Here is a 23,710-nt window from a genome sequence, read left to right as displayed (position 1 = left end):
AAACATTGAACCAACAATAAATGCTGGGAGATTTCAGCTCTGAAGACTACATGATTGTGAATGCAGCTCTGGACTGTAATACAGACTAGAACTCAGAATAAGTCAAGACTCATAATGTAATATGTTTGCAAAGTTACTCAACATTTTTATATAGTTTAGTTCTGTGTGTAAAATGATGTTCAACTGAAAACGAATGTATATATTGCAAATCATACTGGAATGTCCAAACGTCTCCTACAAAAGGACTCCTTGAAGAGCAGATAAATCTTCTACAAAGTCGGGAGACGGTTATTGACAGTAGTGGTTAGTCACTGACCATTTCCACCAGAAAAAAAACATTGCGATTGATTTCTGCTCATAGAGATTAGTTCTCATATCATATCTTTGTAGCATGCAGAAACAATAAAACAAGAAGTGGAGTATGTTTTGTTCTGTTTTGTTTTTTTCATAACTGGACACATATTAGCTGATGCTATTTAAGGAGATAGTCTGGCATTATTTATGGGGCATTGCACACTGTATATGGGGACACTCTAACACTATAAAATATATTTTCTCAATCACCTTCCCAGTCATTATCTTAGGATAGATAGATAGATAGATAGATAGATAGATAGATAGATAGATAGATAGATAGATAGATAGATAGATAGATAGATAGATAGATAGATAGATAGATAGATAGATAGATAGATAGATAGATAGATAGATAGATGAATTATGAAGAATTATATATTTGTAAAAAAAATTAAAGATTTTCTTCATTTTTAGGAAACAGAAGTGACCAACTTAGTTCCGGAACAGCCAAAACAGCAGATTGTAGAGTTCACAGTTACCCTCAACAACCAAGAATTTACAGCAGAGCTTAGTGATCCAAACTCACCACGGTACCAAGAACTTTCCACAAGTTTTCAGCTCCAGGTAAATATTGTCTTCTTTTCATATAATTATTTTATTATTCTATGAGTTCTACGGATTGTTTTTCTCGTTTATGTGACTTATAGCATGTGAAGAAAAAATTTGCAGAGTAGGATAATACTGTTTACTTAAATATGATGAAATTTATATTTCTTTAGACTATCTCTTTTTATATTCCTTGTGGCTCAGTGGTTAGCACTGTTGCACTGCACTACTGCAGTTCTTGGTCCAAATCAATATTTGTATGCAGTTTGTGCTCCCGGTCTTTATGTTGTTTCCTCTGGGTCCTCTCCAACACTCCCATAACATACTGGTAGGTCAATGTGCTATTTATGAAATTGTGAACCCCACTAAGGCCAGGGACTGATGTGATTGATGGCAATCTGTGTATAGCGCTGTAGACTATGTTATCCTTCTATAACTAGCAGAAATTAAATAAATTATAGGGTTTATGATAGTTGAGCTAACAGAAACAGGGGTTATAATGCAGTTCTTCACTGTGAATTCCCATTGGTGTCCAGGGGCGTAGCTATAGGGGTCGTAGGAATAGCAATCACACCTGAGCACTGTAGCCTGAGGGGGCCAATGGCCCCTCTGCCAAATAAGAAGACCTTATTATAAGTGTTACTTGATAGGTGGGGGCTCTTTTACAGATTTTGCATTATTTCCCAGGAGCTATAAGTTTCACCTCAGTTGGTGTCCTTTATAAATAATGGACAGCCATTGTTGTTATTGGGCACCATGTAACACTTCAGCCTGCTGCAGGGAAATTTGCATTTACACTGCAGTTTCCCCATATATATCACTTGGTAGAAGTCTGTCCCTTTAACTCCTTCCCGCATTTGGGCGTAACTGTATGCCCATTTTAATGATGCCTTAATGCCAATGGGCATGCAGGTACGCCCTGAAGGTATAGCTGGCACAAGCAATGTGCCCGCACCATCAGCAGCGGGTGCCGCCTGTAATATACAGCTGACATCCCACTGCAATGGCTGAGATCACAGTTATCGCCGCCGTTTAACCCCTTAGATGCCGCGGTCAATAGCGACCGCTGCAACTAAGTGGTTGACAGATCCCCATCGCCACCCTGTGAGCAATCACAGGTTGTTGATGATTGCTATGGCAACCAGGAAGCCTAACAATGGCGTCCTGGTCGGCCATTATGGAAGCCTATTAGGCCCTGCCAAAGGAAGTACCTAATAGACTGTCAGTTACAATACACTGCACTATATAAGTAGTGCAGTGTATTGTAAAGGTGATCTGAAGATCAGGTCTTCAAGTTAGTCTGAAAAAAAAGTAAAAAAAATAGAATAAAAATGTTTTATAAAAATAGATAAATTTAAGTTTTTAGTAAAACAAACGAGAATCGCTCTGTTTCCCTGATCAAGTCCTTTATAATTGAAAAAGAAAAAAGAAAAAAAACGATACATTTCATTTCAGCCTGAACTATAAAAAGATCATATTATTTATCCCATATGGCGAACACCGTAAAAAATAAACAAAAATACAGAAACCAATGCGTTAATACCCCACTGCTGGTAGGACAGGTGACAAGAAACAATAAAATAATCAATGAACTAGACTATATGTAGGGACCTAAGCCCCACCCCCTGTGTATTTTTTTCCTACAGTTGGTGATGACATGTGATATGGTGGTTCTGTTTCCTAAAGGTGGTTGTTCCCTTTTCCCAGCTCCCTTTCCTGGGAGGGGGAAGCTTTACAGAACTTCTTGCCAGTAGTGGCGTCCAGGGGTTTATTTTCTTCATTTTCTTTACTTCGCCCGTTGTTTTTAGTGTTCACAGCACAAGCTGTAGGACCTACTTGCTGTGATGCGATTAGCCAGTAAGATTACAGGGGGTGGAGCTGGGTGACATCAGCAGCCCTCCTCTAGCTGGAGCTAGTCTCTTTCATGGGCGCCACCATCTTTTTGGTGGTGGCGCTCCTGATTGATTGTTCCTCCTCTCCTGATGCCGGTCAGGGGGTGGAGCTAGAGACTGCGCTCTACAATCAATTTATATGCAGGGATTAGTAGAGCTTCAATTTTAGAGGTTTTTTTCCTATAGAAAGGACAGTCTTTAGTTGTCTCTCCCCTGTTTTTTGGGTAGGGCATTTTTTCTTCCAGAAGAATTTCTTACTAAAGAGGGGGAGTTACCAAACCAGTGGGTTCTTCCCACTGGGAGGGGTCTTTTATTTCCTGAAGTATTTAAAGCCCCAGTCTGATCAGTTAGTTGGCTGTGAAGAATCTCCTCATAGGCTGCTGAGTTGTCTGCTAGCCCTTTCAAAGTAAGTTGCAAAGGAGAAGTTTTCTCTCTTCAGTTACACTTGGGATCATTATTACATTTATAGGTTTTTGTTATCAGATGTCCAGTCAAGGTTCTGAGGACTCAAGAAGATATGAGCAAAGAAACGTAAAAGTGTCTTCTAAGAGAAGAAACTTAGTTTGTAATACCTGTTATACTCCCTTACCTGATGGTTGTCAAGAGAAATTATGCAGAGATTGTCTACTGAGGCAAGGCAGTGAGACCGCCATATCGAGAGACATGAAAGCTTTCATTAGAGAATGTGTAACCGAATCCATAAAAGAACTAGGATCTGCTCAATCTAAGAACATCATCTAATCGCAGGCTTAGCCCTAAGACAAGGACCTTCAGGGAGAATGCGTCTATGTTGTCCTATGGAGACCTACAAGTTCTGGATGAGCTATATATGTCAGCCTCAGAGGGAGAGGAAAATCTGATGGAGGCTATGTTCTCTCTAGAAAAGATAAACAGGCTGATTCGGGCAGTCAGGGCAGATGAGCCGGAGATACCCTCAGAGGAGCAAGAAGTAAAGAGAAAACCTAAAGCTTTTGCTATAGATGACTCAGCTAAACAATTTATAAAGAGAGTCTGGAGCACCCCGGGTAGAGCTCCAGTAATAAATAAAAGATTCAAGTTAATGTTCCCTATTGAGAAGGATCATAGTAGAGCGTGGGAAAGCTCTCATAAATTTGATGTAACTGTGGCAAAATTGTCCACCCGTACCCTATTGCCGGTGGAGAAATTAGCAAGCCTTAGAGAGCCCCTTGATTGTAAATCCGACTCAGACTTCAGGAAGTCTTATGATTCTGCAGTGTAATAAGGTAGCACTTGCTAGTTCAGTGGTAAATAAGAGTCTTAAAGAGGCTCTGTCACCAGATTTTCAAACCCCTATCTCGTATTGCAGCAGATCGGCGCTGCAATGTAGATAACAGTAACGTGTTTTTTTTTTTTCGAAAACGAGCATTTTTGGCCAAGTTATGAACATTTTTATATTTATGCAAATGAGCCTTTCTTAAGTACAACTGGGCGTGTTTAAAGTTATGTCCAAGTGGGCGTGTATTGTGTGTACATCTGGGCGTTTTTACTTGTTTTACTAGCTGGGTGTTGTGAATGGAAGTGTATGATGCTGATGAATCAGCATCATCCACTTCTCTTCGTTAACACCCAGCTTCTGGCAGTGCACAGACACACAGCGTGTTCTCGAGAGATCACGCTGTGACGTCACTTCCTGCCCCAGGTCCTGCATCGTGTCGGACGAGCGAGGACACATCGGCACCAGGCGACAGAGGCTACATCGACTTACCTGCAAACTCTGATGCTGCTGCAGAATCAACTGTAGCCTCTGTCGCCTGGTGCGGATGTGTCCTCGCTCGACCGACACGATGCAGGACCTGGGGCAGGAAGTGACGTCACAGCGTGATCTCTCGAGAACACGCTGTGTGTCTGTGCACTGCCAGAAGCTGGGTGTTAACGAAGAGAAGTGGATGATGCTGATTCGTCAGCATCATACACTTCCATTCACAACACCCAGCTAGTAAAACAAGTAAAAACGCCCAAATGTACACACAATACACGCCCATTTGGACTTAACTTTAAACACGCCCAGTTGTACTTTAGAAAGGCTCATTTGCATAAATATAAAAATGCTCATAACTTGGCCAAAAATGCTCGTTTAGGCTATTTTCACACGGAGTATTTTGGGGGAGGAATATCTGACTCAAAGCTCCAAACGGAATTTTGAGGCAGATATTCCTCCCCCAAAATACTCCGTGTGAATAGCAATTATCGCGCCGTTTTTCGCCCGCGGCCATTGAGCGCCGCGGGCATAAAACACGCTTTCTCCTGCCTCCCATTGAAGTCAATGGGAGGTCGGACGCGGAAGCGCCCGAAGATAGGGCATGTCGCTTCTTTTTCCCGCGAGGCAGTTTTACTGCTCGCGGGAAAAAGACGCCGACGCCTCCCATTGAAATCAATGGGAGGCGTTCTCGGGCAGTTTCTGCCGAGTTTTGCGACGCGGTTTCCGCGTCAAAAAACTCGGCAAAAGACCCCGTGTGAACATAGCCTTATATATACAATCCTTATACTGTATAGAATATATAAAAAAAATCCTTATGCCAGTAGTGCGAGTTTCATATTTCCCATTTAGGTCTAGTTTACAAGAAGTATTTTGCAGGCAAAAAAAAATCTGCATTTTGAGGCATTTAAGCTTCTCAGGCAAAAAACGCAGCGAATAACGGTTTTTCTGCCACCCATTGATTTAAATTCGAGGTCAGAGGCGGGACCGCGGCAAAAAAGGATACGCCGCTCTACCTCCCACGAGCGGCTTAAAGCCGCTCAGGAAAAAAAATGCCTATGCCTCCTATTGAAATCAATGGGAGGCAGTTTCAGTCATTTTTTGGCCCTGATGCCAACGTGGTTTTCGAGTCAAAATCAGCACCAAAAAAACTGGGCCTTTGACATCAGTGAATTTTTTTCTGTTATTCCTCCAAAAATGGCGGTAACCAAAGCTTCTGGTATATACCACAGGATTTTATTTGTCACTCTTCCACCAGTCACGCTTTTCATTTCGATATTTTTTTCCCAGATTCTCTGTTAGGTAAACTGCTCTTGGGTGTGAAGTGTAATGTGAGTGATAACAAGCAGCGATGAATGAACGTGCTGTATAGAGCCATAGAAAGGAAACACGTAAAGTAGCAAGACAAATGTATGCTATTGAAATGATGGATGAAAAAAATGAACGCACTCTTGCAGAATCTCATTTATAAATCTGCACAACAAGCTTTCAGTCTCTTTACCCATTAGAATATTTTCACTTCTACAGATTGTAGTACTTTAGTCAGGGAGCCTAAAATCCATCTGGAATTATTGGTCCATTAACGGCCCAATGTGTATTGAATGCAAAATCGTAACTGCTAGTTTTTACCTTGATGCAAATCAACAAGATTTTCTTTTCCGAAAATATCGCTGCCATTCATAATGGTCTTAAGTGAGCTCAACAATCAATTGTGCAGAAGACAGGGACGGACATTATAAAGGAAGACTATTTATATACGTGCATTCATGACTGTGACTAGGAGAGGAGCCTGACATCAGATATCGGCATGAATGGAAAAAAACATGCAAGAAAAAGGCGCAAGTTTTACTTACACGAAAGTACATGGGGCCATTTGGGGTGATAGTAAAATGTTCTGATTATTAGAAGTACTCAGTATGGCTCAAGACAAATCTATGAGCAAATATCCTTTCTCATAGTTAGGCCTTATTTACATGAACGTGTTTCACCTCCGTGATACGCGTGTGAAAATCACGCACGTCACACGGACCTATTTAAGTCAATGGGGCCATTCAGGCATTCCGTGTGTCTGTCCCATACTGAAAACATGATTACAGTACGGGACAGTTGTCCTGCAGCGAGGCAGGGACTCCTAGCATCGTACATAACCATGATGCTAGGAGCCCGGCTCCCTGCAGTGTGTTCGGTCCGGGACTTGCGGCCGAAATACGTTCCGTCCTTTACGGACGTAATGTGCTAGTGTGAATCCAGCCTTAGGGTAAGTTCACACAGAGTTTTTTGACGCGGAAACCGCATCAGAAAACGCCCAAAAAAACAACCGAAAATGCCTTCCATTGATTTCAACCGTCTCGCAGAAAAAACAAGCGACATGCCCTATCTTCGGGCGTTTACGTCTCTGACCTCCCATTGACATCAATTGGAGGCAGAGAAAGCGTATTTTGCTGTGTTTTTTGCCCGTGGCGCTCAATGGCCACGGGCGAAAAACACAGTGAAAAATCCAGCGAAAATCTCAGTGCATGCAGAGCAAAATCTGCCTCAAAATTCCAAACTGAATTTTGAGGTAGATTTTCTGCCTGAAAAAAACTCCATGTGAACCCAGCCTTAAAATAAGCCTGCAAACAGTTTTCAATTGAATTCTATGGAAAATACACTGTGCTGTACATGAGGCAAAGGGTATGTTCACACGGGCTATTTTCAGCCATGTTTTTGGCCTGTAAACTCCCCAAAAAACAGCTAAAAATGCAGGGGGCTGAACGCCTCCAAACATCTACCCATTAATTTCAATGGGAAAAACGGCGTTCCGTTCCCACTGGGCGTTTTTTACGCAGCCGTTTTTAAAAATGGCCGCGTAAAAAACACCTTGTAAAAAGAAGTGCATGTCACTTCTTGAGCCGTTTTTGGAGCCGCTTTTCATTGACTCCATAGAAAAACAGCTCCAAAAACGGCCGTAAAAAATGCCACTAAAAACGCAAGTTGCTTAAAAAAACGGCTGAAAATCAAGAGCTGTTTTCCCTTGAAACAGCTCCGTATTTTCAGCCGTTCTTTGTTAAGCGTGTGAACATACCCACATGCACTTCTTTTTACGGGGCTTCTTTTTACGCGCCATTTTTTTAAGGTGAGGCGTAAAATAACGCCCCCAGTCGGGACAGAATGCCACAGCTCTGTTTTCGATTTTTCGGCCATCTTTTGGCACGTTTATGGCCCGAAAAACGGCTGAAAATAGCCCATGTGAACATACCCTTAAGGCCCTGTTCACACAGAGTTTTTTGCAGGTAGAAAATTCTGCCTCAAAATTCCTTTTGGAATTTTGAATTTTGAGGCAGATATTGATCTCCCTGCACGCTGTTTTCCGCATTTTTCGCCATTGAGCACCACGTGCAAAAACGCTGCGAAATACGCTTTCTCTGCCTCCCTTTGATGTCAATGGGAGGTCAGAGACGTAAATGTCCGAAGATAGGGCATATCGCTTCTTTGAAATCAATGGGAGGCATTTTCAGCAGTTTTTTGGGCCGAAAACTCGTCAAAAACGTCCTGAAAATGCCTCCCATTAATTTCAATTGGAGGCGGAGGCGTCTTTTTCCAGCGAGCGGTAAAACCATCTCGCAGGAGAAAGAAGGGACATGCCCTATCTTCGGGCGTTTACGTCTCTGACCTCCCATTGACATCAATGGGAGGCAGAGAAAGCGTATTTTGCAGCATTTGATTAAAAAATCGCTGCGGGCGAAGAACGCCGCGAAAATCGGAATTTTGAGGCAGAAATTCCTCCTGCAAAAAACTGTGTGTGAACATAGCCTAACAGCTGAAAATCAGAAGCTGTTTTCTCTGAAAACAGCTCTGTAATTTTCAGCCGTTTTTGACATTGTGTGTGAATATACCCTAAGGCCACGTTCAGACGTGGCAGAATTTTTCCGCTGCAAATTTTGGTGCAGATGTGGGGCAATTACGCAACGAATCTGCAGCAACATTTGGATATTTGACAGTTAATTCAGACGTTGCAGACATCACAGCGGACTTGCCAGAGATTTCAGTTTTTGTAATTTGCAACGGCTGAAATCCGCAGTGAAATTCCGCTTCTTCGCTATGGAAAGAGCATGCTGCGGAGGGAAAATTCTGCACCGCAGCCTGATTTCCGCAAGGTTATTTTCTGCAACGTCTGAACTAAGTTTCCTAAAAATGTATAGAAAGAAATGAAAAAAACGGCTGCTGCAGAATTCCAGTGCGGACTGTCCGACAGCAATTCCGCCACGTCTGAATGTGCCCTAAGGGTATTCACACGCAGTAGCAAAATACTTCTGAAATTACGGAGCTGTTTTCAGGTGAAAACAGCTCCTGATTTTCAAACATTTTTTTAACAACTCGCGTCTTTCGTAGCGTTTTTTACAGCCGTTTTTGGAGCTGTTTTTCAATGAAAAACGCCTCCAAAAACGTCCCAAGAAGTGTTTTACGCGCCGTATTTTGACAGCGACGCGTAAAATAAAGGCTCGTGGGAACAGAACATCATGATTCCCATTGAAAGCAATGGGCAGATGTTTGTAGACGTATTAGGGGAGTTTTTACAGGTGTAATTCGAGGCGTAAAACGTCCGAATTACGTCTGAAAACACTGCCCTCATAGGTCGGTCTGCTGTTTTCTTAACCCCTTACAGACTTAATTAGAGAGAAGCACAAATATGCACAGCTGCCTCTTCACTTTGTCTTTTCCTGTATGCAGAAGCCGCCCTAGAGGTCAGACCCCACCTCTCAGACATTCATGGCATATCCTGTGGATACACCATGAATATCTGAATTGGGGATACTCCTTTAATATTTAAAATAGAAGCAACAAACACTTTTCGTCAAAGAAAACGAAATTATTTCAAGTCTATGGCAACCTTTGCTGCTATTTTTTTCTCATGTAATGTATGATAATAAAGGTGATAATAAGCATTATTTTAATAAACATTTATATAAAAAAAATATTTGCTTCAGCGCTGCAGCTTCTATGTATCCACTTTAGGCCATGTTCAGACGAGTTTTTCCGCTGCAAATGTTAGTGCAGATTTGGGGCAATTATGCAACGATTCTGCACCAACATTTGCATATTTGACAGGTAATTCAGACGTTGCAGATATCACAGCGGACTTGCCACAGATTTCAGTTTTTGCATTTGAAAGGCTGAAATCCGCAGTGAAATTCCGCTGCTTCTCCGCAATGTAATGAGCATGCTGCGGAGGGAAAATTCTGCACCGCAGCCTGATTTCCGCACAGTTATTTTCTGTAAAGTCTGAACTAAGTTTCCTAAGGCCTTGTTTACACGAACGTGTTAAACGTCCGTGGGACGGCTGTTGAAACTGCGGCCGTCCCACGGACCTATGTAATTCAATGTGGCCGTTCACACAGCCGTTGCTTCAATGGACCATGTGAAGGGTCCATGCGAAAACAACTCCTGATTTTTAAGGGCTGTTTTTGGAGCTGTTTTTCTATAGAATCTATGAAAAACGGCTCCAAAAATAACTGAAGAAGTGACATGCACTTCTTTTTCGCGGCCGTTTTTTTACGCAGCCGTTTTGAAAAACGGACGCGTAAAAAACGCCCTTTCGGAACAGAACGCAGTATTCACCATTGAAATCAATGGGCAGATGTTTGGAGGTGTTCTGTAAAAAACGGCTACTGCAGAATTCCACTGCGGAATGTCTGCAGCAGAATTCAACAGCAATTCCGCCACGTCTGAATCTGCCCTTGCGGTTTCTCTGCAATTAAATTATTTGCAGAAAATCCGCACCAAATACAGTAGCAGCAAAGTGGATGAGAAAACAAATCTCATCCACACGCTGCGTAAATGATAAGCGTAAAAAACACTCAGAAATTGACCTGATGTTTGTTTTTTAAATCCGCCTTATCTCAATTGTATTCGTGTAATCGCTGCTTTTGTGTTGCAGGTTTTCCCCATTGAATTGTATAGGGAGGTAAAACCCGCAACAAATATCAGATCTTGCGTTTTTTTGCGGCGGAAAAGCAGCAGTTCCACCACATAAAAAAAACTCTTATAACAACAAAATCTTATACCTACCCAGAATATTATGTTTCTTCATCCAGGACGGCCTCCAGGGAAGACGTTTCATCCCATGTGACCGCTGCAGCCTGTGATTGACTGCAGCGGTCACATGGGATGAAACATTATCCCATGAGGCCATCCTGCAGGCCGGCAGAGGGATGAGTCGCTATGGCTATGTAAGAATGAAACTTCTTTTTTTTTATGGGAAGTTTACCGCAGCGGACATTCCTGACGAAAAACTGCAATACAATTTGGTGCACTTTTTTATATGGAAATCTCTGCGGCGCCCAGGGCAGATACGATGTGTGGTATTACGCAGCATAGCTGCCATGTGTGAACATAGCCTTAGGCTGGATTCACACGAGCGTTGCGTTTTTGCGCGCGCAAACAACGCGGCGTTTTGCGCGCGCAAACACCATTTGACAGCTGCGTGTGTCATCCGTGTCTGATGCGCGGCTGCGTGATTTTCGCGCAGCCGCCATCATAGAGATGAGTCTAGTCGACGCCCGTCACTGTCCAAGGTGCTGAAAGAGCTAACTCTTTCAGCACCCTCGACACTGAATGCCGTGAAAAAAAGAAAAAGTTCGTACTTACCGAGAACTTCCCGGCCGTTGCCTTGGTGACGCGTCCTTGGTGACGCGCCTCTCGACATCGGGCCCCACCTCCCTGGATGACGCGCCAGTCCATGTGACCGCTGCAGGCTGTGCTTGGCCTGTGATTGGCTGGAGCTGTCACTTGGCCTGAATTGTCATCCCGGGAGGTCAGACTGGAGGAAGACGCCGGGAGTTATTGGTAAGTCAGAACTTCGTTTTTTTTTTACAGGTTCATGTTTATTGGGATCGGTAGTCACTGTCCATGGTGCTGAAACAGTTTAACTCTTTCTGCACCATGGACAGTGACTATCTCCTGACGTCGCGTACCGATAATTTTTTTGCCGGGTTCGGCCAAATCGAGTTCGGCCGAACCCGGTGAAGTTCGGTTCGCTTGTCCGGCTTCGCTAATCGCAAAGACACTCCGTTTGGATGTTCGGAAACAGAAAAGCACGTGGTGCTTTTCGGTTTACATTCATTCTTTTGACAGCTGTTGCGCAAACACGCAGTTCGCACGGAAGTGCTTCCGTGCGACATGCGTGGTTTTCACGCACCCATTGACTTCAATGGGTGCGTGATGCGTTGAAAACGCTGAATCAACGGACATGTCGTGAGTTTTTTGCAACGGAGCAACGCTGCGCAAAAAACGCTGCCATGTCTGCACGGCCCCATTGACTAATATAGCTACGGGCAACGCACGTGAAAATCACGAGCGTTGCACGCGCGTATTTTACGTTCGTCTGAATAAGCCCTTAGGGTCAGATAAAGTGTCAGAGGCACACAGGAGCCACTGTGTTCATAAATAGCTAAGATTTTTCTGAGGATTTAGCTTGGATTTCACTCATTGCATTGCAAATAGTGAAATCCATGGTAAAAGTCCACGACAATTCCAGAACATAATGGGCATGCTGCAGATTTGATAATGTGTTCCTGAAATCCACATGCATTTTTCCCCACAACCTTTGGATGGGGTTTTGAAAATCCACCCCAAAAATATGTGACACATCCACCCCGTCTGAACGAGGTCTAAAGCTGCCCATACACATCAGATGACAGATGGCCAAAACCGCCGATTTTGGCAGAACTGGCCAACTCTCTGATGTGTATGGGGCAGTCCTGACTTTCCCCCGACAGTAAATGTCAGAGGATAGAAGGTTTCGGGCATGTTGGATTTCAGTGCTGTACTTGGCTCACATTCGGTCGATAGCTATCTTACATGTATGGGCAGCTTCATTGTTAACACCTGTTCACATTGGCCAGTGTTAATAAAGAAAAAGATCAGAGATAAATGTTCTTGATTAATCGTGCCGCTATAAATGTAAACATCGCTCACATTATCATTTACAGGTATTGCTGCACATAATTCTTTACTAGGCAACTATTACGTGCACCGCTACGTGGATTGTCCTGATGGAAAGATCCATTTGATTCTTGGTAATCACTTTTTAAACCACTGATCGGTCATTGGTATTAAAAAGGCGGCATTAAAAAGGCGGCCAGCGTAAAGGGACCCTTAGTGTGAGCATCTGTCTGACAAGTGGTGACAATGAATAATGGATAGCGTAAGTCGAAATTACAAAAAGTACTATGAGCGCAAATGAGACAGCAAATGTACAAACATTAAAAGGTAAAGTAAAAGTAGTCGGATATGTCTTTTTTCGGTTTTCAATCTGAAGATGAGTAGTTCTTATCACAACTATATAGGCAGCTTCTATTATGACCTACTGTCTCTTTCCCCATTGCCTCGCAGATTGCGACCGATTGTGGACATGGCCCTCTCTCTTTTTGTACCAGTCTGTCACTTAGTAAGCTCATGTCTATTGCACTTGCTTGTGTTTATCCATATAAAGTTTTCTGAAAACTGGTATGTCAGTAAAAATAATGAGACTTATTTTTAAAATATTTTCTTCATTTAGAATATAATATTGTTAATCAATTATCACAATCACTAGATAAAAAAGCAAGTACAATGATCTAACAAATATGTGAGTAGGGTGTTTTTAGGAAATCAAAAATTAGAAAAGATAGCAATAATAGATTTAGTAATATATGGTTTTATTTCCATGTAAATAAAATGTATCCCACATATATTAAATGTGGTGTTCACTGTAAATTATCTCTGTTATATGATTAAACTGGAATATTTTTAAATTACAAAAAAATATAAGGATCTTATTTCTTAATTCACTATTGAGATAGTTCAAAAATTGATCCCCAAGCATTTGAAATACATATTGTATAATTAAAATATTTACTTGTACATGCTCATTTTCTCCTATAAGAATGACTTTTCCTGTTGATTTTGGTATATTCATTGCATGATATTTAATACTTATGTTAGCCAAACTCATCGTGACTTCTCAGTCGTGAATTTACAGAAGTGAAACCTATGTTAATTCTTAAATAATTCTATGACTTGTTACTCATAAGCAGGTAAACTTGGTTTTGCATAATACTTTATCATATAAATGATTTATGTAAATATTTACAGAAACCTACTTGTTAACTTTCAGTTATTTTAATGGCACGCTACTGTAGTTCATTAGCAGACATCTGCTTGAAAATATTTGCATATTAGAAAGAAGTATTTGGACTAAAGAGGATATTTTCCATTACTATTTGTTTGCACAGTAAATCTCCTGGGTAACAGGTTGCATGAGAACTTTAACAATTATTTATCCTAAATTTAGCTTATTTCATACATGTAAAACACAATTTAGGATTTAGTTTTTAAAAATATTGCTAAGGAGAACCTGTCATGGAAGTGCATGCTGTAAAAATCATGCTCGGGAGCTCCTTAGCTTGCTAAAAACAGAGGTAGATGGGGCTTTAAAAGTGCAGGAGCTTGATATATAAGTGCTTTTCAAACTATTGTATATTGTACGAGGTGCGTCCCAAAAGTAGCGAGAATGATTTCCAAAAGAATTCTTTTATTTAAAAAAACACATACAATTAGGCTCGATCATCTTCAATGTAAGTTCCCTGGGACTAAACGACGATTCCAGCGACACTGCCATTCTTCAGAGCAGTGCTGGAAGTTGTCACGAAGGGTCTGTGGACCCACTGGGCCGTACCGCCTTCGCGGTATGGCAGCTGCCCAACAGGGCGCAGGACAATGTCTATAGTTCATATAGGTACCTGTGGCAGCTCGGACAGCAGTAAGGCAGGCTCGGCTGGGACTAGGCAGCAGGTAGACGTCAGGTGAGGTGAAGCAGGTTAGACGTGGGATACCGCACGACATGACTTTGACACAGCACAGTGCTTGACCAGGATGGTATGGAATGCAAGGAACAGGAACCATACTAGGAGGCCATCACATAGACAAACTTAGGAAACATCAACAACGCACAGGCATAGAAGCAGGGGGCTGGACCCCTCTTATAGTCCAGGGTACTCACGGGTTCAAGTCATCAGAAGTCCGATGCGCACACTGCCCCTTTAAGAGCGGGCACGAGCGTGCGTGTGCACCCTACGGTATCCGGCTGAGGTGAGTGGACGCAAGCGCTGGCGTCTCCTGAGGAGGAGGCTGGGGCCAGCGCTTGCCGACTCGTGGCTGCGGCTGTCAGGAGGAGGTTGGAGCTGATGGCCCGCAGCCACGGACATTACAGTATCTTTTTGGGACCAGAGCGAGAGAGAAACTTTTTCAGAAGAGATGGGGCATTGAGATTCTCCTCTGGCTCCCAGGACCTCTCTTCAGGACCAAACCCCCTCCAATCCACCAAATAAAAAGATTTCCTCTCACTTTCTTGGTGTCCAAGATCTCCTTGACCTCAAAGGTGTCCGAAGGGCCACTGGAGGCAACCGCAGGGCTTGGAGTCTTGAAATAGTGGTTCAGAATCACCGGTTTCAGGAGGGAGACATGGAAGGAGTTGGGTATCCTGAGGGTAGAAGGCAGCCGAAGCTTGTAGGCAACAGGGTTGATCTGCTGCTGGATCTCGAATGGTCCGAGGAACCTGGGAGCAAATTTGCACGACGGCACCCTCAGTCGGATATTCCTAAAAGACAGCCAGAACCTTGTGCCAGGAAGAAACTGAGGAGGTTCTCTTCTCCTTGTGTCAGCCTTCCGTTTCATGCGATTGACTGCTATTAGGATGGAGGATCGAGTCTGCTGCCAGATCTGCAGGAAGTCTCTAAAAGTGGAGTCAGCCGCTGGTACATCGGAAGTATCGGGACTGGTAGAGGAATTTGTGGGTGCTGGCCGTAGACAATGAAGAACGGTGTATAACTTCTGGCAGTGGCGGATTAAGTAGACCATGGGCCCTGGGCTGTCACCCAAACTTGGGCCCCCCTTCCGCACCGCCGCCCTGCCGCGCCGTAACTATTTTTAAACCTACCCTTTTGGGCAAGCATTAACAAATGGGTGTTACGATTTTTGCAACGTTTTTTCCGTAGACAATGCAGGTTTCTTTTTTTATCGTTTTTATACACACCTTTTCTGCTATTTTAGATTTTTTTATTCATAAAGTTTGAAAATAATAGTAGAAAAATAAGCTTTTTTACGTTTCAGCTATTTTTTTTTTTAAAATAACATAGTTTTACCCTAAAATAGACCTTTTATTTGTAATCGTCATTGTTTACCGTAAATTTTAATATATTACATGTCTATATTAGGGTAATTGGGTCAGCGCTAGCGTTACAACAATGATTGGCGGGGGGGGGAACGTTTTTTTTTGGGGTGGGTATTTTATGTGTATTTATTATTTAATTTTTTTTTGCACTTGACTTTACTATTTTTTTATTACTATGGTCTGTGCCTCAAAGGTCAAAAAAGACCTTTGGGGAACTTTCTATATTTTTTTTCTTTCTTTTACACCATGTTTTTCCACTGTAACTGGGGCTGCACAGCAGCCCCAGTTACAGGCGAAATCAGCCCTCTCATAGTGACGATTGTCACTAATAGGGCTGTGCTGGGTCTAGTAAGACCCAGCAGCAGTCTATCAGTAACGGAACCCGGCGATCATGTGACCAGTCACATGATCACCGGGAGGAATAGAGACAGCGCCGCTGCTGCTGTCTCTATTCCTATACACAGCGTTCATTGAGCGCTGTGTAAAAAGACATCGGAGAAGACAGAAGCAGCGAAAGCTGCTCCTATCTTCTCCTCAGGGTCCCCGACAGTCACTGACTGCCGGAGACCCGACATTCTTAAAACCTGAGCCGTAAAAAGTCTATGGCTCGGGTTTTAAGGACCCTGACCGCTGGCCGTAAAAATACAGACAGTGGTCGGGAACCAGTTAATGTTAGTTGGGCAGGAGGATAAACCGGCAGCCAGTACTAACCTCAGCAACGGTGACTGCTAGCCCGGCTCTTCTCTTCCAGCTTCTCTTCCAGCTTTGGAGTAACAGAACAGCCGTCCGTCGCTGTTCTGTTACTCAATAACGGCGCCCACAGTGTTAGAGATGCGTGTCCTAAGCACTAGCAGACGTGCTTAACGCCTGCTACCTACCCCTATCCCGGCCAATTCCCTGCTCCTTCTCCCCATCTCCGTAGCGGCAGTTAGCAGCGCTAGCGCACTGAATATTTATATAAGACTATGCGCGGTTCAGGTTGCCATGGGCCCCCTGGGAGCCTCGGGCCCTGGGCGGCCGCCCGAACCGCCCATATGATAATCCGCCACTGACTTCTGGACTCGCTGGTGTGATTATTATATGAGAACTCAGCCCATGGGAGCAACTGCACCCAGTCATCATGCTGCTTGGAGATGAAGTGGCGTAGGTAGTTCTCCAAGATCTGATTGATCCTCTCGACCTGACCATTGGACTGAGGATGGTAGGCTGAGGAAAAGTCAAACTTCACACCGAGGAGTCCGCAGAGGGCTCTCCAGAACTTCGAGGTAAACTGAACCCCCCGATCAGAAACAATATGCTGCGGTAAGCCGTGCAGGCGGAAGATGTGTTGGATGAATAGCTTGGCCAACTGAGGAGCAGAAGGAAGACCAGTCAGAGGAACGAAGTTGGCCATCTTCGAAAATCGGTCCGCCACCACCCAGACAGCACTGCATCCAGCAGAGAGAGGCAGGTCCGTGATAAAGTCCATAGCTATATGCTGCCAGTGAGCATTGGGCACAGGCAACGGCTGGAACAGACCAGAAGGTCTGGAGTGAGCAGTCTTGTTGGCTGCACTTACAGAACAGGAAGAATCGAAGTCCATAATGTCATTGGGCAGCGTGGGCCACCAGGAATGACGAGCAATCAGATCCCGCGTCTTACGTACAACCCGCGTGACCTGCCAGTCTAGAGGAGTGTCCCCAGCGGAGGATTCTTCCACGATCAGCCAGGCGCACAAAAGTCCTCCCTTGAGGAATGTCCCCAACCTGCAGGGGATTGACAAAGACAATGCAAGACGGATCAATAATGTTCAGTGGACTCTCTATTTTGTCTTACATCTCGAAAGACCTGGACAAGGCACGGCCCTCACATTCTTGTAGGCCGGGCGATAATGGAGCTCAAACTGGAACCGGGTAAAGAACTGTGACCACCTGGCCTAACGAGGGTTCAGCCGTTGAGACGTCTGGAGGTAGGTCAGATTCTTGTGGTCAGTCAAAATTAGGATCGGATGAGCTGCGCCCTCTAGTAGATGTCTCCACTCTTCCAGAGCCAATTTGATGGAGAGTAACTCACGATCCCCAATCGAGTAGTTGCGTTCTGCGGAAGAGAAAATCTTAGAAAAATATCCACATACCCTTGACTTGCCCTTGGGACCTCTCTGGAATAGCAGTGCACCAGGACCGACAGAGTATGCGTCCACCTCCAACAAGAACTGCAGAGAGACATCCGGATGATGGAGGATAGAGGCTGACGTGAAGGCACTCACTCATGGAGGTGTCTCCTTGGCGTAGGTTAATCAAGGAAGCCGCTGCAGAAGCGACCCGACCAGGCTCCTCAAACACCATACGAAAAGTCCGGAGGAAGGCTTGGAAGTCACGGGTTTCTGGTCCTTGTCTCTCCCAGATAGGGTTCGCCCATGCAAGAGCCTTGCCAGTGAGGAGAGAGATGATGAAAGCGACCCTTGCGCCATCAGACGAAAATGTCCTATTATACAGGCTGAAGTGGATCTGGCACTGATTCAGAAATCCACGACAGGTACTTGCTTCTCCATCATAGCGGTCAGGAAGTGGCAAAGAAACACGCGGGTCAACACTGCCAAGAGGTGTAGTCTGAAGATCAATACTGCCAGGAGGTGTAGTAGGAGGAATGGCAGCTTGTGCCTCCTGCCGACGTGCAAGAATGTTCAACGCCTGGAGGAGTTGGTCCTGTCGAGACCGGAGGTCTAGCATATCCGCTCGCATTTCTTGAGACGTCGTCATAGTCTTGAATCGACCAGCGGGATCCATGGCATGAGCATACTGTCACAAAGGGTCTGTGGACCCACTGGGCCGTACCACCTTGGCGGTATGGCAGCTGGCCAACAGGGTGCAGGACAATGTCTATAGTTCGTATAGGTACCTGTGGCAGCTCGGACAGCAGTAAGGCAGGCTCGGCTAGGACTAGGCAGCAGGTAGATGTCAGGCGAGGTGAAGCAGGTCAGACGTGGGATACAGCACGACACGACTTTGGCACAGCACAGTGCTCGACCAGGATGGTATGGAATGCAAGGAACAGGAACCACACTAGGAGACCAACACTTAGACAGACTTAGGAAACATCAACAATGCTCAGGCATAGAAGCAGAGGGCTGGACCCCTCTTATAGTCCAGGGTACTCACGGGTTCAAGTCAGAAGTCTGGGGCGTGCGCTGCCCCTTTAAGAGCGGGTACGAGCGTGTGCGTGCACCCTACGGTATCCAGCTGAGGTAAGTGGCGTCTCCTGAGGATGAGGCTGGGGCCAGCGCTGGCCGACTCGTGGCTGCGGCTGTCAGGAGGAGATTGGAGCTTAGAGGTTGTTCAGAGCCCTCGTCACGGCTGACTGTACGTTTTCAACACTACCAAAATGGTGTCCTTTCAAGTGAGTTTTGATTTTGGGGAACAAAAATAAGTCATATGGTGCCAAGTCAGGGCTATAGGCTGGGTGAGGAAGGATTGGGATGTTTTTCTGTGCATTTTCTTGGAGGAGGATCTACGTTTTGGCAATGTCAGGGAACACTCAAAAAAAAAACCTTCTCAAACGCTCCAGGACTAGTAGGTAAAAAGTTTTATTAACTGTCTGTCCTGGTGGTACAAATTCTTTGTGAACAACTCCTTGATAGTCTGAAAAAAAAAAAGATGAGCATTGATTTGACTCGCCATTGGCTCATGCGAGGTGAATTGGGAGCGTGCCATTTTGAACTCTGCCTTTTTGTTTCAGGATCGTACTCAAAAACCAATGTTTCATCTCCAGTAATCACTCTGCACAAAAAGTTGGGTTCAGTTGTCGCACAGTCCAACAGTTCTTGGGAAATTAGCTGATGATTCTCCTTCTGCTCACCTTTTCACGTGTTTTTTGGCATAAGCTTTTCACAAATTTTCCTCAACTGAGGGTGGTCCGACTGTGTACTTGAGATACCCACTCCATCCCCACTTTCCTCACCCAGCCCTCGTGGGGAGTATAAAATATAATTCTCATTACTTTTGGGGTGCACCTCGTATATTGGGTATATTGATGTTAAACTGCAGCACACACTAGTCATGGTCCGTACTGTGGGTTGCTGTGCAGACAGCACACTAGACAGTAGAAAACAGAGCATCCTGCTCCACCTCCTTGGCTACCATCTTCAGTGAGGGAGCCAACACTGTAGGCCCCTACTGAAGATGGAAGCCTAGGAGGTGCGGCTGAATGCTCTGTCTTCTACTGTCTAATCCGGGCCGTGCTGCACTTCAACATCAATATACCATAACGCAATGATTTAGAAGGTTTCCAACCGTCCGTAAATTCCTGGACAGTCCACAAAAATAGGGGATTTTTTTCTTGTGTTTATAAAAAAAAGTTGGTGCGTCCATGATTGTTTTGAAATTTGTGGAGCTTCTATAGATTTTTGGGATCGCAATTATCATTCATTTAGAGCTCGCAGTATAGTACATGCTGATAATTTGTTCATATCAGTATTCTAAGCAATAGACATATGTTACTTATAATCTTTATAATTCATTATGGTTTTCCAATGCGTCAGTAAGAAATGTTGTCTGTCCATGATTTTGGACAAATTGTCCTGACTAAAGAAATAATAAGGTTGTCAACCTTGTGCACTATAATGGTTTTTTATTTTTATTTTCTATAATTGGAGGTATGCTTTAAGCTTTAGACATTTTTATGACCGGTATTCAAATGATGACATCACTGTAAGGCCTTATTCACACGAACGTGTCCGTTTTGCGCGCGCAAAAAACGCACCATTTTGCGCACGCAAAAGTTCAGCGTGGCATCTGTATATAGTGCGTGGCGGCGTGATTTTTGCGCAGCCAGCATCATTATGACACTCTGTTTTTATGTTTACGAACATAAAAGCAGGAGGTGCTTTTCTGTTTTCATTCATTTTTTTACTACTGTAGTGCGAATCCCGCGCGGCACCCAGAAGTGCTTCCTTGTGCCGAGCGCGATTTGCACGCACCCATTGACTTCAATGGGTGCGTGCTGCGCGAAATACGGGCAAGTATAGGACATGTCGTGAGTTTTACGCAGCGGACATACGCTGCGTGAAATTCACGACCTGTCTGAACAGCCCCATTCACTTACATAGGTCCGGACGTAATATACGTTCGTGTGAATAAGGCCTAAAGGTGTTGTCATTCAGTCTTTGCCAACAGCACTTGCACACATTATCATTAGAGCTCTTGTTTGTGCCACATGTAATGGAGAGCTGCTAAAAACAACCACGCATTTTCACTCTTGAATGGCCAACATTAAATACTACATTTAAAGTGAAACGGCCACTGCAGGAGAAATGTATGGCCAATAACAACTCAGCGATGGGGGTTTCATAAGCCATGCACTAAGCGATCACCTGATTGCCTGGCTGACTTCACTTTAAAAAGGGGGTGTCTTGATGGGACAACCCCTTAACATAGAATAAAGCATAAGCAACTATGGTTTTTATCCTATATTTCCTACCTCCTTCTTTCAAAATCTCTTCATATTTTTGGAAAATACAGGAATATAAAGAAGCTATAGATGTCCTGGGCGGGTTAGCATGTGAATTTTTACGCTAAAGAAACTTTGCCATACTTAACTAGGTAGGAAATAAATGTTTAGAGTTAGACTTAATGCCCAATGTAACCCATTGCTCCTCTCATGCTTCACATTTAGATAGTAAACAGGGGAGGACAATCTGGTACCGTAGTACTTCTGCATACATAGTTAACTATGTATAGAAATTTTAACCTACAAAAAACGTGTGAAAAAGCTAATTCTTTGTTATACTTTAAAGGGTAACTAAACGTTCAACAAACTTCTGACATGTCATAGTGACATGTCAGAAATTTTGATTGGTGGGGGCCTGAGCACTATGACCCCCACCAATCGCTAAAACAAAGTTGCAGAAGTGTTCGTGTGAGCGATCAGCTGCTTTGTTTCTGTTTGTCTTCTTCCGGAAATTAATGTATCGGAGTACGGGCCCATAGACTTTCTACTGAGTCCGGACACCGTTACATCGATTTCCGGAAAAAGCCGAACAGAAACTAAGCAGCTGAGCGCTCTCACGAGCACTTCTGCCACTTCGTTTTAGTAATTGGTGGGGGTCTCAGTGCTCGGCCTCCCACCAATCAAAACTTTTGACATGTTACTATGACATGTCAGAAGTTTGTAAATCGTTTAGTTACCCTTTAACAAATATGAGCATTTTTACTCAGCTGTACATAGAAAAAAATAAGCCATTCATTATTTCTATACAAGCACAAAACTCAATGAATAAAATAAACATAACAGCACATTTACTTCAGCAAATACCCGTCTCTATAATGTGTTGTCATGACGCTTCATGCTGGCCCTGTCTCACATTTTATTGATTGTCTAGTGCTCTGTATTACTTCGTTTTAATGACTAGATAGAGAGCGAATCAAATATAAGATGGTTCTTGAGCTGCAGCAAAATCTGATAAACCATTGCACTTTCATATAATGGAAGAAAAAAATAGTACATTAATAAAATATATAAACCACTGATGTGTGTACCAGACCTTTTCCCAGGGCTTGATTTTACACTCCTGATACTAGTTTATTAGACAAATATATAAATATATCTATTTCATTTTTCAATAGATGCAAAAGGTATTCGAAAAACTTCCAGGATTTAAGGAAATACAAGTTCTACGGTTTAGGTAAGTGAAGTTTATTTTTATATATATATATATATATATATATATATATATGTATATATATATCATAGATTCATATATTGCCGCTTATAACTTACTGATAATGATAAATTACTAGGAGGGGCTGTTGATGATCCAGCTGTTGTGATCCATGTGGGTAACAACGACAGAATTCATGGAAGGTGGAGGTGCCTTAAGAATAATTTTAAAGAACTAGGCTACAAGCTGAAGGGAAGGACCTCCAAGGTTGTATTCTCAGAAATACTGCCTGTGCCATGCGCATCACAGGAAAGACAGCGGGAGCTCAGGGAGTTAAATGCATGGCTTAAGTCTTGGTGCAGAGGGGAAGGCTTTGGGTTCCTAGAGCATTGGGCTGACTCTTCATTGGGGTACAAACTGTATTCTGCAGATGATTTGCACCTAACTGGAAGGGGGTCCGCTGTGCTGGGGGAGAGAATTCTAGCTGGGGTGGCAGAGTATTTAAACTAGGGCTGAGGGGGGAGGTCAATGTAGAAAATAAAGTGGTAGCTAGGTTAGAGAGGGGTCAGACTATATTGGTGGGGGGAGAAATAGTCTGTGGGGAGAGGACTAGACAATAGGAAAACAGCAATGAAAATAAAAATGCCCAAATAATCAAATTTCTGATACTAAATGTGGCAATTTAAAATGCAAGTTAAAGTGTATGTTCACAAATGCCAGATGTTTAGCAAGCAAAATGGGGGTGGTGGAGGCCTTGGTACTGGAAGAAAATATAGATATAGTTGGTGTTGCTGAAACATGGCTAGACTCTTCTCATGACTGGGCTGTAAATCTACAGGGTTTTACACTGTTTCGGAAAGAAAGGACAAATAGGAAAGGCGGTGGTTTATGTCTGTATGTGAGAAGTGATATGAAGGCGAGTGTGAAAGAGACATTAGAAGGTGAAGATTGTGAGGAGGTTGAAACCTTGTGGGTGAAACTAGAAAGTGAGGTAAACACTGAAAAAATTACTTTTGGTGTAATCTATAGACCCCCAATATAACTGAGGAGATGGATGGTCAGCTATATAAACAGATGGAGCGGGCTGCACAGGCGGGTGCTGTAGTGATAATGGGAGAATTTAATTACCGGGATATTAATTGCTGTTATGGTTCTGCTTCTACTGCGATGGGGAGAAATTTCCTCAAACTGTTGCAGGAAAATTTTATGGACCAGTTTGTGGAAGACCCAACTAGAGGTGAAGCCCTGTTGAATCTGGTCATTTCTAATAATGCAGAGCTTGTTTGGAATGTCAATGTTAGTAAAAACCTCGGTAACAGTGAACACAATATAGTTATACAGTATTTTACCTGTACTGTAAAAAACAAACACAG

General features: G+C 43.6%; 1 protein-coding gene across 1 annotated transcript in view; it reads left to right on the top strand.

Moving 5' to 3' along the window:
* Nucleotides 1-23,710, top strand: part of IMPG1 (interphotoreceptor matrix proteoglycan 1) — a 286,271-nt gene that overhangs the window by 42,927 nt on the left and 219,634 nt on the right. The window contains exons 7-8 of the mRNA XM_075863690.1: nucleotides 772-921; nucleotides 22,303-22,361. Coding sequence (XP_075719805.1) covers nucleotides 772-921; nucleotides 22,303-22,361 — 209 coding nt within the window. The remainder of the gene's footprint in view (nucleotides 1-771; nucleotides 922-22,302; nucleotides 22,362-23,710) is intronic.

The sequence above is a fragment of the Rhinoderma darwinii genome, chromosome 4 (assembly GCF_050947455.1).
Source record: "Rhinoderma darwinii isolate aRhiDar2 chromosome 4, aRhiDar2.hap1, whole genome shotgun sequence".
NCBI lineage: Eukaryota > Metazoa > Chordata > Amphibia > Anura > Rhinodermatidae > Rhinoderma > Rhinoderma darwinii.
This window is presented reverse-complemented; position numbering and strand designations above follow the sequence as displayed.